The following is a 20,189-nucleotide window of genomic DNA, read 5'->3' on the forward strand; positions in this document are numbered from 1 at the left end:
TTGGGGTGGATGAACTACAACAGTCAGCCAAGAACAGTAAGCTGAGGTTACAGTGGGCACGCGATAGGGTCAGAATTTGGGCTATGGGATGTGGTAGCTCAGTGGTTAAGGTTTTGGACTACTGATTAAAAGGTTGAGTTTAAATCCCAGGTCCACCAAGTTGACATTCATGGGACCCTAGGAAAGGCCCTCAAACCCACAAATGCTCAGATAATTGAGATGTAAATAAATGTAAGTTGCTCCGGATAAGGGCATCTGCCAAATTCCATTAATGTAAATTTAGTGCCAAAAGCATGAATCCATGGACCCAACCTGCCTCAGGTCAACAGTTCCAGCTGGTGGAGGTGATACAGTTTCAATGGAAGTTTTTTTTGGCACATTTTGGGCATATTAAAACAAATTAATCATGGCTTTATTGCTGTAGTCTGAGTATTATTGCTGTTTTACATAACAGCAATGTTATATTGATTATATTGGTTATATTGATTATTGAGCATTATTGCTGAGTAGGTGTTTCACTTATGGCAATAATTTACTTTTACATCTTCTAATGGCTACTTTCACGATAATGCACCATGCCAGTATGCAAAAGTTGTCTTAAACTTGAACATAACTTAAACTTTAAACTTAAATATGAACATGACAATGAGTTCAGTTCTATTTTATCATTTTAGAAAAAGAAATAAAGGCATAAGCCATATCGAACACACCAGGGAATTTTGTATTTTAAAAACAACTGACTTAAAAATACATGTTTAAAAAAAATCAACAATCATTTCTAATTTTCATCAAGAATGAATTCTTGAATGTTTGTGAGCTTTGATTGAATCTCAAGTACATTTTTATTTTTTTAACAAAATGAGCCTTGTTGTGGTCATAATACTTCAATATCTATCTTTAAATAAACAACAACTACTAATCAGACTTAATAATGGGTACTAGTGGGTAATTAGAGAATTTATCAATGTAGACATCTAATTAGTAACTTCCCTTATGAAAATTTTAGTCTACTGGTTTGACCAGCTTGGTTTGTTTTGAAATCTAGTAGCTGGACAGGCCAAGCTGGCGACCATTAATATAATGTACTTTAAACAGCTCTGTCCATAATCATGGCACTGTAGGTGCAAGTGAGGATCTCCACTGATCAGTTGATCATTAATAATTGTGACTGTGTACTGCATATGGGTTGCTCCACCATCTCCATCACAGTGCAGAATGCCTGCCATTCAAAATGCTAGTGCAGGTTCCTGTAGGTAACAGCAGACTTCTCACTACTAACAATTTTTATACCAGAGAACAGATGAACGGAAAGCTTTGTACACAGCTGTATTTTGGGTACAGATGAGGCCACCTCCTCTCCATGCCTGTGTATTCTCTCTGTTCAGGTCCCCTAGACAAGTCCACTGGGCTTGATATCCCCAAGAGACACACCACTTGGAGTGGTCATCATAGGATTTGAAAGTTACCAGCTTAGACAGACAGACCAACTCGATATTCATCACATGGTAAGGCAGCGAGCAGTTGGAGGGAAGCTGGTGGGTTTTCCGCTGCCATGATTCCACTAGAAGGTTTGTATCCAGTGTCTGTGCTATCCAGCCAGCATAAATGTCTGGTACATAAAGTGAATACACAGGAGGCTATAAGCAAAGATCATCTTGATAAGGTACAATATATACATATACTGAAACAAAATGGTAAAATGAACACTTCTAGGGTACAAGAATTTATTGCCAATACCTGGATTTGAACCTAGGCAATTTCAGAATAAACGAATTTGTACTACATGTGCAAAAGGTACAGAAAACGTGATAAACTGCACATCATAAAACAGACACTGCCCCTTACACAAGCAAAGTCAATATTTACTCAAGAGCAGTTGAACTTTGGGATAATCAAAAACATATTGCAGGGTGACATTTGCAAATGGTCACTGTCTACCCCCCCAAAAAAACATCAAATAAATATACAATATAGGGAGAAATGTTTGTACAATATAAACTTTACAGACTGCTATAATTATCTTAAAACATTACAATTCTCTTACCATCAACATAACGGTGTGATTTGGCAAAACTGAGGAACGTCTCTCCTTTGACTGACATCAGTGTTTCAAGCCTTCTCCTGGGAACCACACTCACAGTTTTTCCAGCACAGATACGTGCCATTTCTGGCATCTCTGTGTAGTAGGCTGATGGTATTGAGCAGTTGTATGTGTTTGGGTTAATATATGCTAGTTGCTGTGCTAGTTAAAAAAAAGAAGAGATTTTTTCATCATTCAAATTCAATGGCATACATTGTATGCAGTAGCAGAAAATATACAGGATTTTGCTTATATTAATAATTAGAAAATTGAAAAAACATAAGGTAAAAATGTGCCAATGGTTTGTGTATAGCCATGGTAATATAAAAATTAGCTCTGTTAATGGCTTAATGCATTATGTGATATGTTTGCTTACATATTTTTCGGAACTGTTTGGAACTGTATGTTGTACACTGAACACTCTGACCATAGAGTTTTCCAGTGGATGGGTAGCCAAAACCAATTTCGGGGAAAGGCGGAAAGTGAGGAATGCTGTGGGTTAACCAGAATCCTTGAAACTGGTCAACAAGCAGAGCCCCTGGACAACACAAACATCATACAGTAGTTACACAATTACATTTACATGACTTAATGGGCATTCTGATAATGATAAATCCATGATCAATGACATTATGAAAGGAAATCATCTTCATATTAGTTAATCACAGGCTGATTTGATGTAGATAAACTTGGATGGAGGTTAATCTCTCTCAACAGCACTTATCAGTTGTGCTCTTTGTACTAGAACTCCCCTCTGTGAAAGCAGCAAAGCATTGGATAGTCATGTTTAAAATCAATTTTTTGAAAAATACACGAATAAATAAATAAATATTAAACCCACATGAGGGGAACTACACTGATACCGTAAAATGTCAAATAAATCATATAAACATTATCTATGCCAAAGTGCAGTATTACCTTTTGAGTGTCCAGAATTATTCACATACTCAAGCACTGGAGGAGCATCATTGTAGAGTATGTATACCAAGCTGTTTGACTATTAAAACATTGCATTATTAGTGCAATAAAGATACGATTAATGCCATACGGTATAGTACAGCAAAAATAAAAACTGCATGTAATTAATATAATAATTTAATGTAATATAATATAATGTAATTAACATGCACTTATTTTTTCCCCAAAATGATATTTATATTATAGAATTTATATTCAGTTTTTTCAAGAGTAGCAAGGTGCAATAAAAGTGTTTAAAAATGATTAGCCCTTAAATTATACTTGTCATGAAGATGTAGAAGAGACATGAAAACAAACTTATATCAAAAGTAGCATATATATATATATATATATATATATATATATATGTGTGTGTGTGTATATATATATATATATATATATATATACAGAATATAGTTATCGTACAGATACAGACATACCTCATATCTTTGGTACAGCTGGTTCAATGTTCTGCCTAATGCCCCTTCAGTGGTATTCACAGCATGTTTACTCATGTGCCAGTTAGGTAATGAGGGATCCAAATACATGTAGTCAACTCCACTTCCCACACTCTCCTTTTTATATCTTGGTAATTTGTATATAATGAACCTTAAATTTTGGAAAGAATGAACAGAAATGCCAAAGCTCTCCGTAAAACAAAAGCTTACAGGAAAACGTTAACAACAAAAGAATATTAAAGGGTTAAACTCCACTTACCAGTCAACAGGCTGCCCATCTTCATTTAAGCAGGAGATTTCACCCTCACACAGTGAACCTAAGAAGAAGAATACCTGGAAGAAAATCAAACAAAAAGACCAAAATAATAGCATTTTTCTTCCGTGAAAGAAAGTTAACTAGTTCCTACTGATGTGGAATCAAGAATGAACTTATGTCTTCCTGGTCATTTAGCAATAGCGAAAGTGTCTATTATGCAGCTGTATCAGGTTGAAAGAGGAAGCCGAGAGAGTTTCGGCTCATGACTCTCAACATAGCAGCTATGATTCATAAACATACTAGATACTACGTAATGTATGAAAATTGGTCAAGAATGTAAGGCATTAAATATCAATATAAGTATACATTTAAATTACTACACAGTATTGATAGAAATCTGGATCAGGAATTTCATTGTGAATGTTGGTCAAATTTACAAGTGACAGTGAAAAGGAACAAAATTATAGTTGGTAGGGATTTAGGATTAATTAGGGATTTGAATGTATACTGTTATGATGAGGACAGGTACACTTAAACCTTTGGAATACGCTAAAAGGTTTTAGAAACTTAATAGTGTAGGAACAACCTGCTAAGACAAGTAGAATATTCATACAATTATATATCATTAGATATATAAACTATTCCACACGGTGGCATGATTATTATATTGTAGATTTTGTATATAGTTTGCCATAGTTTTAGTGCAGATATGATACACAGTTCAGCAAAGGCTTTCATCCCAACATTGATTTGGACCAGAAAAAAGTGCTTTTATATTATATATATTTATATTACAGCTGAGAGTGTTTGAAATCTGATGAAGGCATGTAAAATAAGTTGGAGACAAGTATATAGCAAAAAGCTAGACATTCAGCTCCTAAGAAATGTGGTGGCCCTATCAAAAGTTTGAATCCCAACAATGCCACAGCAATCTGTGAGCAAAATTACCGTTCACTCTGAATAGATGGAACGTTATACGTTCTCTCCCATCTCAGTCATAGTGACATTAATCACAGGTGTCTGTGAGCTCAGGTATGAGGAAGAGGGCAGAGAATGCTTTAAGTGTTAAGCTGCCCTGTGATGAGCAGCAGGTTAAAAAGATGCTGGCTGGCTTCACTTGTCTTGGAGGAAGCATGTGTTAGCCTTCATTGTCCCTGGTTGGTAGCTGTTGTGTTAAATGGGAGAGTTATTCTGTGAATGAAAAATGGCCTTGCAAAATTCAGGACAATAGGCAGGGGAGAGGAGAGCTTGGAGTTCAGTTTATTTATCATATTCAATATTTACAATCACTTTTTCTCTTCACTTCATTCTTTGTTTGCAGTCTTCTGAACAGAAATTCAACAGTTCAACCCGCGGACATGTACACGACCATTGGAACCCCTTGCGAAATGCAAAAATACACGAGCGATACCACCCCCTAAATATAATCTTCTGTCCTCAGTAAATCCTGCTGCTGTTGAAGAACAGAGGGTGAAGGCACACACATAACCGGTAAATCAATCTGAGAAATATGGCTACCGCAAACAAGGTACACAGTTTATTTTTATATTTTACATTTACATTTACAGCATTTGGCAGACGCCATTATCCAGAGCGATATATTTGAGTTCTTTCTAAATAATTCGTCATTTTCCTTGTTGAATGTCTCATTGTGAAATATTTTATTTTGTAGAATGTTGAGTTTGTGCGAACAGGTTACGGGAAGAATCAAGTTAAACTTCTGTATATCCAACGGGGAAGGAATCAACATTATATAATGGAGCTGAAAGCAGATGTGCAGCTTACGCTAAACTCTCGGAAAGATTATCTCACTGGAGACAACTCTGACATCATCCCAACCGACACCATTAAAAACACTGTTCATGCCCTGGCCAAGCTAAAAGGAGTAGGTGGAATATTTAGAGACATTTCAATTTGTGTCGGTTTGGTACTAAACCTAGGCCTTTAAACACTCTGAATTCAGCTCCCAGCCGTTCCACAGAAAAGACCTAATGACTTTTTTTGAAAGCAGAAAATTGTATTGTATATAATACTTGCAGTGAAATGAAAACCTGGACTACCCCTCTTCAGACTCTACATATAAATAAATTTACTTTAAGAAACTAAGTTAAAATGTAATTGAAATAATCAGAAATAAGATGAAGTAAATGAATATGATGTGCATTATATTACATCTTACATTTAAGTAGCAGGGAAATATGATGTGCAAGTTACATGTCATATCAGAACTTTAAATTATTATCACAGTATTGTCTTACAAATATGACTACATTCTTAACTGTACAGTACATGTTCTCCATAAATGAACTTCAGCATCTCATTCAGGATTTAGTGTCATATTCCACCATCTCTTCTAGTAGAGGATTTTGCACTGTACACAAAAACAATATTGTGTGTTGTGTATTGTATAACTGATTGCTTATCAGTCAAATATTCTGGGTGTGTGTGCAGGTTAAAACTATTGAGGGCTTTGCCCTGGACATCTGCAGCCATTTCCTGACAGCATTCAAACATGTCACACGAGCAAAGGTCAACATTGAGGAAGCCCCATGGAAGAGAATTGAAAAGGTGTTGCTAACAATGAAGTGATTACAAATAGAGATGTCTCTCTCCCATGGCATTACATTTTATAATGTAAGGCCATGGGAGAGAGTACTATTCTAACAAGTACTAAGTACTAGGTATAATTACTATTTTGCAGAATGCAGTTGAGCATGCCCATGCATTCATCTTCTCTCCAGAGTCTTGCCGCTTCTGTGAGGTTGAACAATACCGAAATGGTGAGAACAAACAAATATGTTTTTATTAAACTAGTATTTATTGTTAAGAGAATAAGCTTGAAATGCACATCGTTTTATAAGGGAAAACAATTCATTTCTGTTTTATAGTTTATTTAATGATGGCTTCCTGTTGAAAACCTAATACAGTAGGACCAAAATATTATTGCAATTGAGTCAGCAGTTACTTTATTAGTAATCTCCGAAGGTTGCATCTCTTTTGACACGCACTAGTCAATTTATTTGTGTATGCCACATTAATGTATCTGATGCTTTATTATTTATTAAGTGTTAATTAAGGCAAGAGAATTACATACAAACAAGAACCACAGAAAGAATGAATGTCTTGTTCTGGTTAAGCTGAGAAAACTAAAACTAAATATCCTTCACAAAAAACAGTCTTGCAGTCCAAAGACTAGTCACTAGTCTTCATGTTCCACATTGGAGAAGTGTAAGGATGTTACAGTATTCAACAGCCCCTGAACAATCCACTAGGCTCTAAATCAGGGTTTCTCAATTTTTTTGCAGTCTTGTACACCTTTTACTGTGAATCCATTTTATTGGATGTCTCATTACAGACTTATTTTACATACATAATCCAATCAAATATTAGGAACTGATTGAGAGATTTAAAGAAGGATTTGAACAGAAAGTTTAATGACACACAGGTTTTGTGTCACATTTGACAGATTAAGAACAGGTTGGGTTGTTTGTCAAATTATCTCATTAGTCAAAAGACAAAACACTAGCCAGATGTTCACGGTCCAAGCAGTGAATGGAGACAAACTGATGACCTCCTATTGAGACTGCAATATTGAGTTGTGTGTGGAATGCACTGGCAATACTATAGCTGTTTCATAGCAATTGGCCAAATTTGCAAAAGTTGACTCTTCTGAATTAATTGGAAATACTGTGTCACATTTTATTTGTGTTGGAAGGTATTATAGTTAGCCAGGGTACATTATTCATAACTGCTGCAATTAATTATAGGATGCAACTTGTTAGAAAGGAGTTAACCCTGCAAACAAAAATCACTTTCTCTTTTAAAAATCTCTTTTAGTTTTTAGTGGTTGTGTGTAAGAGGTGTCCAATTAAAGGCCAGTTTTTTTATTCCAACGAAGCAGAAGCCGCATCTGGTAGGCTACTGAAACTAAGATCAAAGAGGTGGAATTAGCTGCGGCTACTGCTTGTTTGGAATGGAAACCTGCACCACACCGGCCACAACTTTGCAGATAATTCTGGACACCATTGCTGTCCATCTCCTCAGAGACTGCAGTGATCCACAGTGGAATCAAAGACATGAAGGTTCTGAAGACCACACAGTCAGGTTTCGAGGGCTTCCTGAGAGACCGCTTCACCACACTGCAGGAGACCAAGGACAGAGTCTTCTGTACTTCTGTCTTCGCTAGGTGGAGATACAACCAGTACAAGGAAGTAAACTTTGACATGGCATGGTAAATATTTATATATTTTTATTTATATGAAATTTATATATATTTATTTTTTTTATTTTTAAATCTAAATTAACTTAATATACAGTACAATACGATAAACCAAACGAGATGCCTGTATTCTATGGCTGCCTTTACAGGAAAACTGTAAAGGACAGCATTATAGAGAGGTTTGCTGGCCCCTTCTCTCATGGGGAGTATTCACCATCTGTACAGAAGACACTCTATGATACCCAGGTTCTTGTGCTTGAGAGGCTGCCAGAGGCAAGTGAGACTGATTGATTTGATTTGATGGTGTTTTTAAAAATCTGGCTTTGAAAAACAGACTCAGTGTTACATTATGTCAAACTATTTCATCTTGTCTCATAGGTGGAGGAGATTGAAATTATCATGCCAAACCAGCACTACTTTAATATCGACATGACCAAAATCGGTCTCGCCAATAAGGATGAGGTTGGTTTCTTTCAAGCATGATTGAATTACTTTAATTAAAATTCCAATTATCGGTTGATTAAGCTCCCTGGATAAAAAAAAGATAAATCTGCAATATATTTCTCTTCTAATATCTAATCCCAAGAATGCCAAGACATGTTAATTTTAGCCCACTCTTCCACTGCCAAGGTGTCCAATTCAGTTAAAGTCATGAAAAAATCATTTTCTATAAGGTTGAATTCCAGTAAATTGTAGCATATTCAGTGCCCCAGTTTTCCATCATGCTAAATAAACAGGTCACATGTATGAATCTGAGCATCTTGGTTAGAATCAGCATTTTTTTTCTGCTTGGAAATGAGACACAGACAGCAATATCATAGTCTGAAAAAAAAAGCCTCTCTGGATTTTGTCTCTGCTAAGATACACTCATGCTGGTGCACAACTATTTAACATTTTTCAACAGCACTATTGGTGAATGCAAATTACTTTGACCCTTATTTTAAGCTCATAATTTGAAACCTTTAGGTCACTGTGGTCAGAGAATCTATGCCTGATTACAGTGCATACTGTATGCACAGTCTCCATCTTTGCTATCTGCTAGATCTGAAACACTCAGAGGTTTCTGAATAATCACAAGACATGAGTTACAAAATCTTACAGACATCTTATGAAACATCAGCCAATGTTTGTAACAAAAGAATTTACACCTGCTATTAGATTAAAAATGTTTTAAGAAAGAAAATGGCAAAAACTGATAGCAACCTGAACAACTCAACTCACAGAAAAGATCATGAGGATACGACATCGTCTCTCTGTCAGTTCTGAGACTTGAATTAATGTGTGCTGTCATTTAAACCTTTTTTAATCTCCCAGGTATAAGTTTCCATGAAATCCTGGTTATAAGTGTGTTATAATACATCAAGTCTTCTCTATTATTTTACCTTTCAGGTCCTTCTACCTGTAGATAATCCAGCAGGCAACATTACCGGAACTGTACGCAGGAAACCACAAGCCAAACTGTGAAACAGTACAGAAGAATACGAGAATCCACAAACATAGCTGTCTTAACAGACTTTAATAAACTGCAATAAAAACAAGTCAACAAAAAATGAACGCTATGTGTTCAAATTTCACAAGTGGAGTTATTGACAAATAATAATAATAATAATAATAATAATAATAAAAACAATTTTTTTTCTTCAAAGACCTGAATTGGATCTGAATGTAATGACTGCAACAAATACTAGTCACATTTAATAAATAAGAGGTTTAATAAATAAATTGAACAAGGTGATCATGTATACATATACATCATTACACAATGTTGTGCAGGGCTCGGTGTGATTAAACAAATTTAAAGTTGTGTTTTTTTTGTTTTTTTAATACATCGAAATATCTGGAACACTAATTTGAAGTTATGTAAAATTAGATATAAATGTATTTGGAAAGAGAAAAGAGATAAAATGGATTCCTTTCATTCCTTATATAATGTGGTATTATTGCGAATGAATATGGTGTTTTTAAACAAAAAGCACAGTAATTAATTATTAAAACAAGCAAAGAAAAAAAAGTCATACAAGAAATAATCTGGGCATCCAATCATGGAACATAGATTGTAATGATTAGTTATTAGGGGTGTGATCTCTGTACTGGAATGGTAACCAGGGATTATGGTTGAGTCAGTGATTTTGTTATTCAAGCAGTTTATTGCAAACATTTGACATTCAGTGAATCCGCTATTGCAGGATATTTAGGAACAAATACTGCTAAAAGACACCTTGTAAAACTGAACTTTAATTCTTAAGCACCGGCGTCAGAAACACCACCAGCCTGTCGTCAGAGATTACTTGTTCAAAAAGTAGTATTTTGTGATCCTCGTTTCAAAATTAACCAGAAAGTAATTACATAAGTCTAATAGACTTTTAATGCAAATAACCCAGTTAAACACAAAAGGAGCCTGGTTTTAATTAGATCCCAGGCTCTAGCTACCTGTTACACTGCCTCAAAGTCCTTATTTGAGCACATTTTAAATAAATCTTTGATAAAAACACATACAGCTGCAGCATGTTTAGTTTTCATGATCATTTGTGCTGTAACTTATTTATAACCATTAAAGACTTAAATAGCTTTAAGGAGAAGAGGAAGCAAGCACCAACAAAACAATTGATCCATCACTCCTTTAGTCACATTTTATATACAGACCAATAATGCGATAAGTTCATTCTCAATAAAACCTCTGAAATTCATGGTACACCTAGCAACACTTTCCACTATAGTGTTTATCTTCTTACTGCCAAAGACTTTCACGCAATATTCTACATTAAAATTTTTAAAAATTGCAAACCAAACTAAACATTTTGACATATTTACATGTTTGCAAAGGGTCATTAAAAAAAAAAAAAAAACAGTCATAACACAAGTTCAACAAATCCCCTCTCTCACACACACACACCAAAAAAGAGACAATGTTGTACCTGTACAACCAAATTTAGAATGAGAAAGAAATTCACATTAAAGTTTTTTGTGTATTTGCCTACAAAGATGCATAATATGCACATAAGGACATGGCCTTGTCTTCAGTCTGCAGTTACCCTGCTGTTCCATGGCGTGATTGTCGTCCAACGCTCGGCCCATCTGTTCGTCCAGAGTGCTATGAGGCATTGCTTTTTAAGTGTTGGGTCTGAAGCGGCTTCACGTGGTACTCGTAAATCTTCAATGCCGGCCCCAGTTTTATTGAGAGTCCAGTCAGAACATCGTTACGGGTCATTAACAATAGAGATTTGCCATCAATTTCCTGCAGGATGAAAAGTCATATGAAACAGAAGTACTAAAGAGACATGAGCTTGATTTCATCTCCCTTTCCACAATCACATTCTCAGATCACGATCACAAACGTTTTTGTAATTTCACCAATTCATGTAGTTTTCCGTAAAAAAAAAAAAAAAAAAAGGAAAAAAAAAGAAAAAGAAAAAAAAAAAAAAGAAAAAGCAAAATCAAGCAATTTTGTTCCCAACCCTAGAAATAATCCTGGAGGGCCTGCGTAGTATAGTAGATACAGATTGATTAAAATCTTCAAAGAAAAATTCTGATAATTTTGACATCTTTTGATGTTAACGTAGCATTTTTGGAACAAGCTTTAAGGGATAACGTTTATAACCGTCAGAAATAAAATCATCTTAAAGCTTTAAACGTGTGAATATCTTCAGGGCAGTAGCATGAACATGAAAAGCTAGAATTTATTTGTCTTTATGTCAAGAAAGAGACGGGGGGAAGAAAAGGTGGCTAAAGGCACAACAGGAAGGAACTTGTTTCACAGATGCTCTGCAACATTAAATCTAACTATGAACATGAAATGTATGAGGAGCCATTCATTAATAAATGAAAATAAAATGTTAGCACAGGCAAACTAAGAGGAATAAAATGTTCCCATGACCGGGTCCTGTTTAATTCCTTAACCAAAGTGTTTTGAAAACAGTAGGGAATCTATCTATACTTCAGCTACTCATGCAAATGCATTCTTGAAGTGTATGACACTTAGATGTGGTTAAATATATTGACTTTCTAATTTCTACCTCAATGAGTGTGTGTGTGTGCCCTGCGATAGGTTGGCACTCCGTCCAGGGTGTATCCTGCCTTGATGCCCGATGACGCCTGAGATAGGCACAGGCTCCCCGTGACCCGAGGTAGTTCGGATAAGTGGTAGAAGATGAATGAATGAATGAATGAATGAATGAATTTCTATCTCTCCTGAAGAACCGAACTCTGTTGTAGGGTTTAAAAACTATACAAATTAAAGAATGCGTTACTGTACCTGATGGAAGAAAAAGTGTATTTTCATGGGCCAAAAAAAATTATTTAAAAAATATTGCACTCTCTATTGTGAAAAATACATGTATGTATACCTAAATAATTGTGTAAGTAGAAAAAAACAAAACGCAAAAAACACATTTAGAAACAGTTGAGTTCCCCCTCCCCTTCCTCAGAGTGGTTTGACCCACTGCCTGCTTTCCCAGTTCATCTCACCTACTCTGCACACACGAGTCAGGTGTGTGGCTGCGCCTCAATTAATGTTGAACTCCATTAAGTAGGGTATTTTATACACTTTAAATAAAGCGATTCTCTTTAATGTAGTTGATGCAGACTCATTCATAAATTAGTTGCGGCAAAAATGCTGATTACCGATGTAATTTTCCATGAATCTGCTATATTAGCGATTAAAATATTATTTACCTAGTTAACGTTAGCTTGTTTAAAATAGCTTGTTGCATAGTGCACTGCAATTAACACGCCAAAGCCGTTTCCCGTGCATTGTTTTATTTGGGATGACTTGGCATAATGTTAACTTAACATTAACGGCCACAATTAACATATTGTTTAGCTGTGCATTTACTAAATGAGCACTGTGCTACGTCCGAACTGACCCCACTGTATTTTTTTGTATAATCAATTTCTATTCTGTTCTTAAGTGTCTTAATTTAAATACAATTTTAAACCTTTTATTAATTCCCTGTTTTTATTGTTGTGATTATTTTTTATGATAGTTTTTTACTTTCTTTTGAATTACCATTGACTGTATTATTGACTGTATTATTTATGCCCCCTTCTAAAATTTTATATTTATTGTCCCCCCCACTGTTAAATGAAATTTATGCCCATGCTTCTGAGGTAATTTACACCTTATATAGTAGATGTCAGGATGTATAAAAACTAAAGTGTCTAAAAACAAAACCTGCATAACCATTTACTCTACCTGGTCTTGGAAAGCATTGGCTTGCTCTTCAAATCCAGTAGCTTTAAAATAATTGACAACATCGGCTACAGCCCAGTGGGCAGGATCGGGAAGCTGCCCATTCTCCACCGTACTGAGAGAAAAAGAGAGAAAGAAATAATTTGATAAAAATCCATTCAATCCCTGTGTACATAATAATATTACAACTAGATTGCCATGTACATGTTTGTTCACTCAACCCTAATGAGACTAAACCATTAATAACTTTATGAATCAATTTATCCATTACTGGCAGAAGCAAATATAATAATCTACAGTATATTATAACTGAACTGGAATACAAAATTCATCCATAAATCTGTGATTGTATGTCAAACTGATCTTGCTTTTAGTAAGAGCACATTCTCTGAAGCAGTTTCAAAAATTCATTTCCAATAAGAAAGTAGACTTATTTGAGAGTAGAGGAATCAAAGCTCTGTAGTGCAGAGGCACAGCATTACTAAACAGTTTCTCTTGGGACTTATCAAGGGACCAAATAGTGCGGTTTGGAGCTGAAAATTCTACTTTTCTAGTAGCAGTTTTTTAATTTACTAGTACTGATAAAAAATATATATATTCATATCCATTAATATCTACATCCATGTGACATGAGGCAAGTGTATGTTGTTACACTAATGAACAATCTAGCAACATGGCTATACTAACTCCATTAACGGTTGCAGTCAAAGCAAAGTGTGCTGCAAACTGTGTTCTTTTAGAATATAAAGAGGAGGAAATATAGCATCTTCCTACAATACAAATAAGATGATCACAGATCTATTAATAAATCTAAAACTCAAACAAACACAAGGTCGTTGCTAGCAGCACACAGCAGCAGCAAATGCTGGCTAAGCAAGAAAAGCCTCTCGTCCAATATATTGTTCATGACATTCGGTCACTAACAAAATACAACATAATGACTACAATGAAACGTACTTTACTTACTGTACTGACTCTCTTTTTTTTGTTTGTTTGTTTTTACATTAGTTTACTGCCATATCAGCCTCTCTAGCGATTTCATAGCAAATGCAGATGTTAATCAAACATTTAATTAAATTCAAAAATATTCTGTATTTGAAATATTAAAAGTTGTAATATTGTGAAAGTTTTCCTGCCTCCAGCACCTCAATAAAATGTTCTGCAATATTCTTAATTGATTTGTAAAAAGTACTCGGTTCAGTATCAGTATTGTGTTTGATTAGAACCGAAAGAACATAAACCTGTTCTCATTTTGGGGGGAAAAAAGGCATAGATGTACGCCAGCTTCTGAAAGGTCTGGCTATAAGGTATCTGAACAATTGCAGTTGTTATTCAGGAAGTAGTGAAAACATTTAAAAGGTGATATACATAAGATTGTGTCTCAAATATTTCGGTTAGTTCAAAATTTTATGATTCTCCACACATGATCTTGATGCATCTCTACTGTGGCCTGTAGAGAAGTGTGTCTTTAAAATGACTGACAAGAAGTGCTTCAAAACACAAAGAAGCTCAAGCATAAAAGTTTTAATTTCTCAGCAACGTAACACACTTGCTCTAAGGTCAGGTATAACACATTGTTTTTGTGTTATTGTCGTACATCTAGGATATTTGTACAACTAAAGTACTACTGCACATATAATTATTTCTTTGTTTATTTCATTTGTTCATCACACTGCTCAGGTTCACAATTATAGGATGTAAAAGAGAAAATTGTGAAATGGCAAAAATAATTGTAAAATATGAAAGAAAAATAAACGTGTCACCTGCTACAACGGTGTCTTTTCTTTACTTAAAGGTGCCCTTCCACACAAAAACGTTTTTACTTGGATTTTTTGATATGTGTTAGATGCATATGTGTTTGTGTTGTGTCGTGAATTTGAAAACGATCTGCTACCTCCCCAGTCAGTTCTAGCCACTTAAAAGAAATAAGGGGAGAAATCAGGTCAGTTGGAAAAGCTGGTCACTCTGATGTCAGAGTGACTGAGCTCATTACTATTCATGAGCTCTCCCACTTGAGACCACGCCCCCAGAATTCGTGTAGCTCAGTGAGTTTCCTATACAGCAAGGATGGCTGAACGTCAACGGGCTTGTGAAGAAGCCATTCTGCCGCAATTCAAGGTGATTGTAAACAAATTTCCTCTAGCCTAGGCTACTTATTGCGCTGGGTGAATGAATAGTCATGCTCTCATATCCTAGCGGTTAGCTAATCGGAGCCAAGCAGCATAGCTCATTTGAATATTCATGAGAACTGGCGCAAATCGAGCTGAGTCTTCCTGCAGGCTTTCTATACCACACTAGAATGGCTTGAAACAAGTTAACCAAGGCATTATTTCCACAAAAAAATGTTACAGAGTCCATGGTAAACTTCAGACATTACCACAAAAGTAATGAAATACGTGTGGCAGGGCACCTTTAATTTTCAATCTGCATGTCATGATACAAGAGTTCAAATATCAAATGAGATGCAGGAGAAATGAAACACAAATGCAAACACAAACTCAGTAGGTGATTTTCATGAGGCTATATAGCTGGAGTAAAAGAGGACACACATTGAAGTACGTACCTTTTGGTTTCCATTGAACCATTTGCCTTGGTTTCCATGACAGCTAGAAAAACACAAACAGCTCATTAAGAAGCTGCCAAGACTCCAACTGAACAGTGTGCCTCTGTCCCAGGCTATGTGTTGTGCTCTTCACTCACCAGCTAATGACTCAAATTGAGCCTGAATTAATGCTTTTTTGAAATCTGAAGCAAAAGACCAATTTGCTAACAAATACCAAACCACACTTTTGTTTGAACTGGAATTTTTATTTTCCTGAAGTGATATTAGAAAACTAAAGATGTGGCCGAACTTTAAAAACTGTCATAAAAAAAGAAGTAGCTTAGCAACTAACTTAAACATCGCTTTCATAATGCAGTTCTCATGAAGTCAAACTGTCATGGCAAACATCTCCCAGGAAACAAAATAAACTCATATGCCTCTGGCTTTTGCAATCTACGGAAGATCTTGAGTCGATTAAACACATAACCACAGTTCTACATGTCGACAGCACGCAGTTGCTTAGCAACAGGTTTGTTCAGCAATTTTGAATTCAGGTAAAAATGCAAAGATGCAGTCTGCACCACATTATGCAGGCCAGTTAAAGATAAGCACTGACCAGCACATTTCATTTCATCAGCGAAGATACACTATTAATAACAGGAACTTGAATATTAATTTCAATGTATTTTTTTGGGGATATCGCTTCTAACAACAGTCTCAAATCTACAGAAACCAGAGGAAGATTTATATTCTGACTGAGAAAACCAGAGGCAGTAAAAAGCTCAGAGATCAGTACTTTTCACAGCTGTACATAGAATATAAAAAATACAATTATAAAATTCTATAAATTATTATACTAAATAAATTATAGAACTTCACTATTAACAGTGAAATACAAATTTTATTATTACAGCATCTTGAATTGGTTTATTCCACTTACGCTCCAGCAATTTGACAAAGATTATATATATTTTTTAAGTATTACTGAAAAGCATGACAAAAACATGACTAACACATGTAGACACATTCAGTAACATAGAACATCCAAGAGAAAATTTTATCCTGTAAGCGCTTGCATTTTAGCAACAATAAACAGTCCATCAATACAAGCCGCTTTCGATCTTAAGAAAAAAAGCTAAGCCCTCCATCCTTGGCGTTTCCTCCTTCCAAAAAGGATAAATAAATCTTCCAAGAGAGAACCGCACAGTAAAAAACCTCACAGTTTTTTGTTAACTAAGTACATAAAAAATGTATTTGAGATTAGTATTAGAGCATGAAGATGTTCTAGTTCCAGTACACTAGCGTATCCAATACAGTATTCACTCTGTGCCACGGATCACGTGCACTCACTGATATTACTATAATATTTGCATAAAGCTCTCTCAACTTGGTCATGTTGCTGGACACACCCACAGCTAGTCGCAAACGCTCGCTCACGCTACTGAAAGTAAGCAGCTTGAACTGAATGTGAATGATCTCTGGTTGCTTTTTTGCTAGTCACTTTGTGTGAATGTAGCGCAAGTGTGCTGAAACTGTTTTCAGTATGAGCATTGTATTCTTTATGACTACATACTACATTTATATTACATTGGCATGTTTAATAATTACGATGGTGTGTCCATTGAAGAGCATGTACAAGGTGACAAATCTTTTAAAAACAAACTTATTAAATAAATGTGCCTGTATTTACCTGGTTGTCAAAGTTGAACGCAATGTTTCATTTGATGTCCTAAGCTCAAACCTCATGGTACACTCAGGGCCATTGTTTTAACCGCCTTCACAGCTGCCGAGTGTCTTCAGAACGGGGCGCTGTGATGACAACCTTCAAAACAGTCAGTAAAGGTGATCAGTGGTCTGTGTAAAACTTTCTCTTACCTGAAAGAGAGTAAACCTACTGGACGTGAGCTTAGAATAAGACGTATTAGAAGAAAACCTACGTTAAGTGAGCCGAACACGGTTTCCAGGGTTGACAACGGCCTGAAATGCTGACAACGTCGCTGTATTGTGGTGTGACTGAAAACAGAAAAGCGTTCGCCCCATCGTCCGAGTTTAAATCTCAATGATGTCACAGACATCCGGGGCCGGAAATCCAGAAGAGCAAAACTGGCCATGTTCTTAAGAAGGGAGGGGAGGTATACACTCTCCCTTATCAATCACAGGAACACCTGCCAATCATCACCTCATTCAGCTCGTTCATGCAGGAGCAGGTTAGAGGAGGATAGAGCGTTATGCCTCCTCCCTGACACTACATTATTATTAGTTCAAAAAGAAGTGTTTTCCTGGAAGCACATGCCTCGGATGAGGAGCCATGTGTTAGCACTGATTGGTAGCTGTTCAGAGAAACATCCCAGCAGCAGAGCAACATCATGTACCAAAACAATCCCCAGAGTTCTAACATCACTCTTTTAAACTCACCAGAATGTATCTCTAATTTTCTCTTTTCTAACACATTTTGCCCAGTAACGTGGCTCATGTTGTCCATTCTTGGTCTATGCTAGTGAACAGACATAATCCAAAATATCAGCAATACTGAATAAGTTTTGAACTCTAAACTGTACAAACATCAGCAGACACGATCCTAATCACAGCATGGATGAGGGTGTAAAGATGGGCAGATTGATAGAAAAGAATTCATTCAAAAGAAAGACATCAAACCATCTTTGATTAACAAAATAAAAAATAGGATGTATGAGAGAGAGAGAGACAGAGAGAGAGACAGAGAAAGAGAGAGGAGGAGGAGGAGAGAGAGACAGAGAGAGAGAGAGAGAGAGAGAGAGAGATGGATGTGACAAAGACAATGAAGCACAAATCACAAATAAACAAATATCAAAACAAAAACAAAGATTTAAAGTAATGCCACAAATTGAATACGCTTTAAACTTAAACAGTTTAGCAGTACAGAATTTACACAAAGTTGTCTGAACTTTCTTCAGGATTTTCTCACTAATGATTCTTGTGATCCATATTTGCACAAGCAGGAAAAACAGCTCTCGTATTTTCACTCATTTACTTCTTTACACCATGACTTTATTATCGGTTTACTGAAAATGTTCACAATATCCGGTGACTTCAGGAACTTTTTTTCTCAGTCATTTAATAACCAGAGAACCGTCATGAATAAAACATTTGCTCAAATAACGATGTCATTTAAACTCATATTTGCAAATTCTAAATGAAAAGACATACAGGATGTCTCGATATAGTTAACGTAGATGTTTAACATAAAGACATTTGTCCTTAATAAGATGAATCGAATCTCTAATTGACTCACTAATACGATACCGAGTTGTTGTTAGCTTAGCAAAAGTCAAAATGTAAATATATCACTTCGGAGTTTCGCAAGAAAACCCACGTGTGAAACAAAACAACTTTTTTTCATGTTAAACACTCTACAAACACATACAGAGAGAAATTAAATTAAAAGATTAAAAAAACAAAAACATAGTAAACATGTCCACTAGCCAGCTAATAACGTTAGCACGTTAGCATCAGTCGCTTTATTACAGGCTGATTCGCTACAATAGTAAAAACACCCAACGTTAATTAAACTGGAGCTCACGTTACTGCAGGACTATAATTCTGTCTGTATTTAAACTCACACAGATTCTCTCACACACACACTCATCAAACGGGAAACACGAAAGAACAATAAACACACCTTTTTTTGTTGAACACACTATCACGAACAGATCAATAGGATTGTGATGTTGCCTCTTGCAGCTCTGCTAAATTTGACACAAACCCATTTTAACTTCCGGCAAAATCCTTCGACGCAAACGAGCCGTCCAGCCAATCAGACGCGTACGGCTGGTGCTACCGCAATGCATTGTGAGTCATGTAGTTCTCTACACAAATGTATTTATTAAACATGACTCTTAATACAACTCCGTCCAGGGTGTATCCTGCCTTGATGCCCTATGACGCCTGAGATAGGCACAGGATCCCCGTGACCCGAGGTAGTTCGGATAAGCGGTAGAAGATGAATGAATGAATGAATGAATGACTCTTAATACAAAGATGGAAACATCTGTACAAGTCCTAAAAAAGTGTCTGATTCAGGACTAAGACACTTCCTATGCATATTAATAAGCTTCCTGTTCCCCACATCAAGTCAAGAAGCTTTTATTATCATTTCAACAATATATAGCTGTTGCAGTACACAGTGAAATGAGACAACGTTTATCCAGGATCATAGTGCTACATAAAACATAAACAAAGCTATAAGGACTTAGTAAGTAGTCCTAGATACATAAAGTGCATCTGTGCAACATGGTGCAAACAGTGCAGGACAAGACACAACAAGACAGACAAGACAGTGCAAGACAACACATAACATGACAGTGCAGGACAAAACACAACAAGACAGTGCAAGACAAGACAAAACAAGACAGTGCAGGACAAGAAACAACAAGACAGTGCAGGACAAGAAACAACAAGACAGTGCAGGACAAGAAACAACAAGACAGTGCAGGACAAGAAACAACAAGAC

General features: G+C 36.0%; 3 protein-coding genes across 7 annotated transcripts; 1 reads left to right on the forward strand and 2 right to left on the reverse strand.

The window, feature by feature from the left end:
• Positions 1–808: 808 nt before the first annotated feature.
• On the reverse strand, positions 809–3,944 carry dnase2b (deoxyribonuclease II beta). Of its 3 annotated transcripts, XM_060881637.1 has the most exons (6): positions 3,755–3,944; positions 3,478–3,646; positions 2,999–3,077; positions 2,457–2,618; positions 2,045–2,242; positions 812–1,609 (listed from the first exon to the last, which is right to left on the reverse strand). In XM_060881637.1, exons 1-6 carry the CDS (start codon positions 3,865–3,867, stop codon positions 1,275–1,277), a joined length of 1,056 nt encoding a protein of 351 aa, XP_060737620.1. In that variant the 5' UTR covers positions 3,868–3,944; the 3' UTR covers positions 812–1,274. The 3 variants fall into 3 exon arrangements, with proteins under 3 accessions (XP_060737628.1, XP_060737636.1, XP_060737620.1); XM_060881645.1 differs by lacking the exons at positions 3,478–3,646; positions 3,755–3,944 and having other exon boundaries at positions 809–1,609; positions 2,045–2,237; XM_060881653.1 differs by lacking the exons at positions 2,999–3,077; positions 3,478–3,646; positions 3,755–3,944 and having other exon boundaries at positions 809–1,609; positions 2,045–2,237; positions 2,457–2,944.
• A 1,143-nt stretch (positions 3,945–5,087) lies between these two features.
• uox (urate oxidase) lies at positions 5,088–9,524 on the forward strand. Its single transcript, XM_060881671.1, has 8 exons — positions 5,088–5,279; positions 5,424–5,636; positions 6,203–6,319; positions 6,453–6,531; positions 7,796–7,982; positions 8,120–8,243; positions 8,349–8,432; positions 9,360–9,524. Exons 1-8 carry the CDS (start codon positions 5,262–5,264, stop codon positions 9,432–9,434), a joined length of 897 nt encoding a protein of 298 aa, XP_060737654.1. The 5' UTR covers positions 5,088–5,261; the 3' UTR covers positions 9,435–9,524.
• A 139-nt stretch (positions 9,525–9,663) lies between these two features.
• samd13 (sterile alpha motif domain containing 13) lies at positions 9,664–19,452 on the reverse strand. Of its 3 annotated transcripts, none has more exons than XM_060881689.1 (4): positions 19,359–19,452; positions 17,391–17,522; positions 13,162–13,273; positions 9,664–11,205 (listed from the first exon to the last, which is right to left on the reverse strand). In XM_060881689.1, exons 2-4 carry the CDS (start codon positions 17,444–17,446, stop codon positions 11,062–11,064), a joined length of 312 nt encoding a protein of 103 aa, XP_060737672.1. In that variant the 5' UTR covers positions 17,447–17,522; positions 19,359–19,452; the 3' UTR covers positions 9,664–11,061. The 3 variants fall into 3 exon arrangements, with proteins under 3 accessions (XP_060737672.1, XP_060737665.1, XP_060737681.1); XM_060881682.1 differs by lacking the exon at positions 19,359–19,452 and adding an exon at positions 17,638–17,937; XM_060881698.1 differs by lacking the exon at positions 19,359–19,452 and adding an exon at positions 15,722–15,764 and having other exon boundaries at positions 17,391–17,525.
• Between the last annotated feature and the right edge of the window lie 737 nt (positions 19,453–20,189).

This window comes from Tachysurus vachellii, chromosome 1 (genome assembly GCF_030014155.1).
Source record: "Tachysurus vachellii isolate PV-2020 chromosome 1, HZAU_Pvac_v1, whole genome shotgun sequence".
NCBI lineage: Eukaryota > Metazoa > Chordata > Actinopteri > Siluriformes > Bagridae > Tachysurus > Tachysurus vachellii.

What these genes read in the sequence shown, in the direction of transcription:
- dnase2b (XM_060881637.1), bottom strand. Translation starts at nt 3,867, where the DNA reads ATGCTATTATTTTGGTCTTTTTGTTTGATTTTCTTCCAGGTATTCTTC. An exon ending in TAATTCTGGACACTCAAAAG is followed by an intron (nt 2,619 to 2,998) that starts GTAATACTGCAC and finishes TGTGTTGTCCAG; the next exon opens with GGGCTCTGCTTGTTGACCAG. An exon ending in ATCACACCGTTATGTTGATG is followed by an intron (nt 1,610 to 2,044) that starts GTAAGAGAATTG and finishes TTTATGTACCAG; the next exon opens with ACATTTATGCTGGCTGGATA.
- uox (XM_060881671.1), top strand. An exon ending in CCCTGGCCAAGCTAAAAGGA is followed by an intron (nt 5,637 to 6,202) that starts GTAGGTGGAATA and finishes GTGTGTGTGCAG; the next exon opens with GTTAAAACTATTGAGGGCTT. An exon ending in CATGGAAGAGAATTGAAAAG is followed by an intron (nt 6,320 to 6,452) that starts GTGTTGCTAACA and finishes ACTATTTTGCAG; the next exon opens with AATGCAGTTGAGCATGCCCA.
- samd13 (XM_060881689.1), bottom strand. Translation starts at nt 17,446, where the DNA reads ATGAGGTTTGAGCTTAGGACATCAAATGAAACATTGCGTTCAACTTTG. An exon ending in CGTTCAACTTTGACAACCAG is followed by an intron (nt 13,274 to 17,390) that starts GTAAATACAGGC and finishes TTTTTCTCTCAG; the next exon opens with TACGGTGGAGAATGGGCAGC. An exon ending in CCAATGCTTTCCAAGACCAG is followed by an intron (nt 11,206 to 13,161) that starts GTAGAGTAAATG and finishes TTCATCCTGCAG; the next exon opens with GAAATTGATGGCAAATCTCT.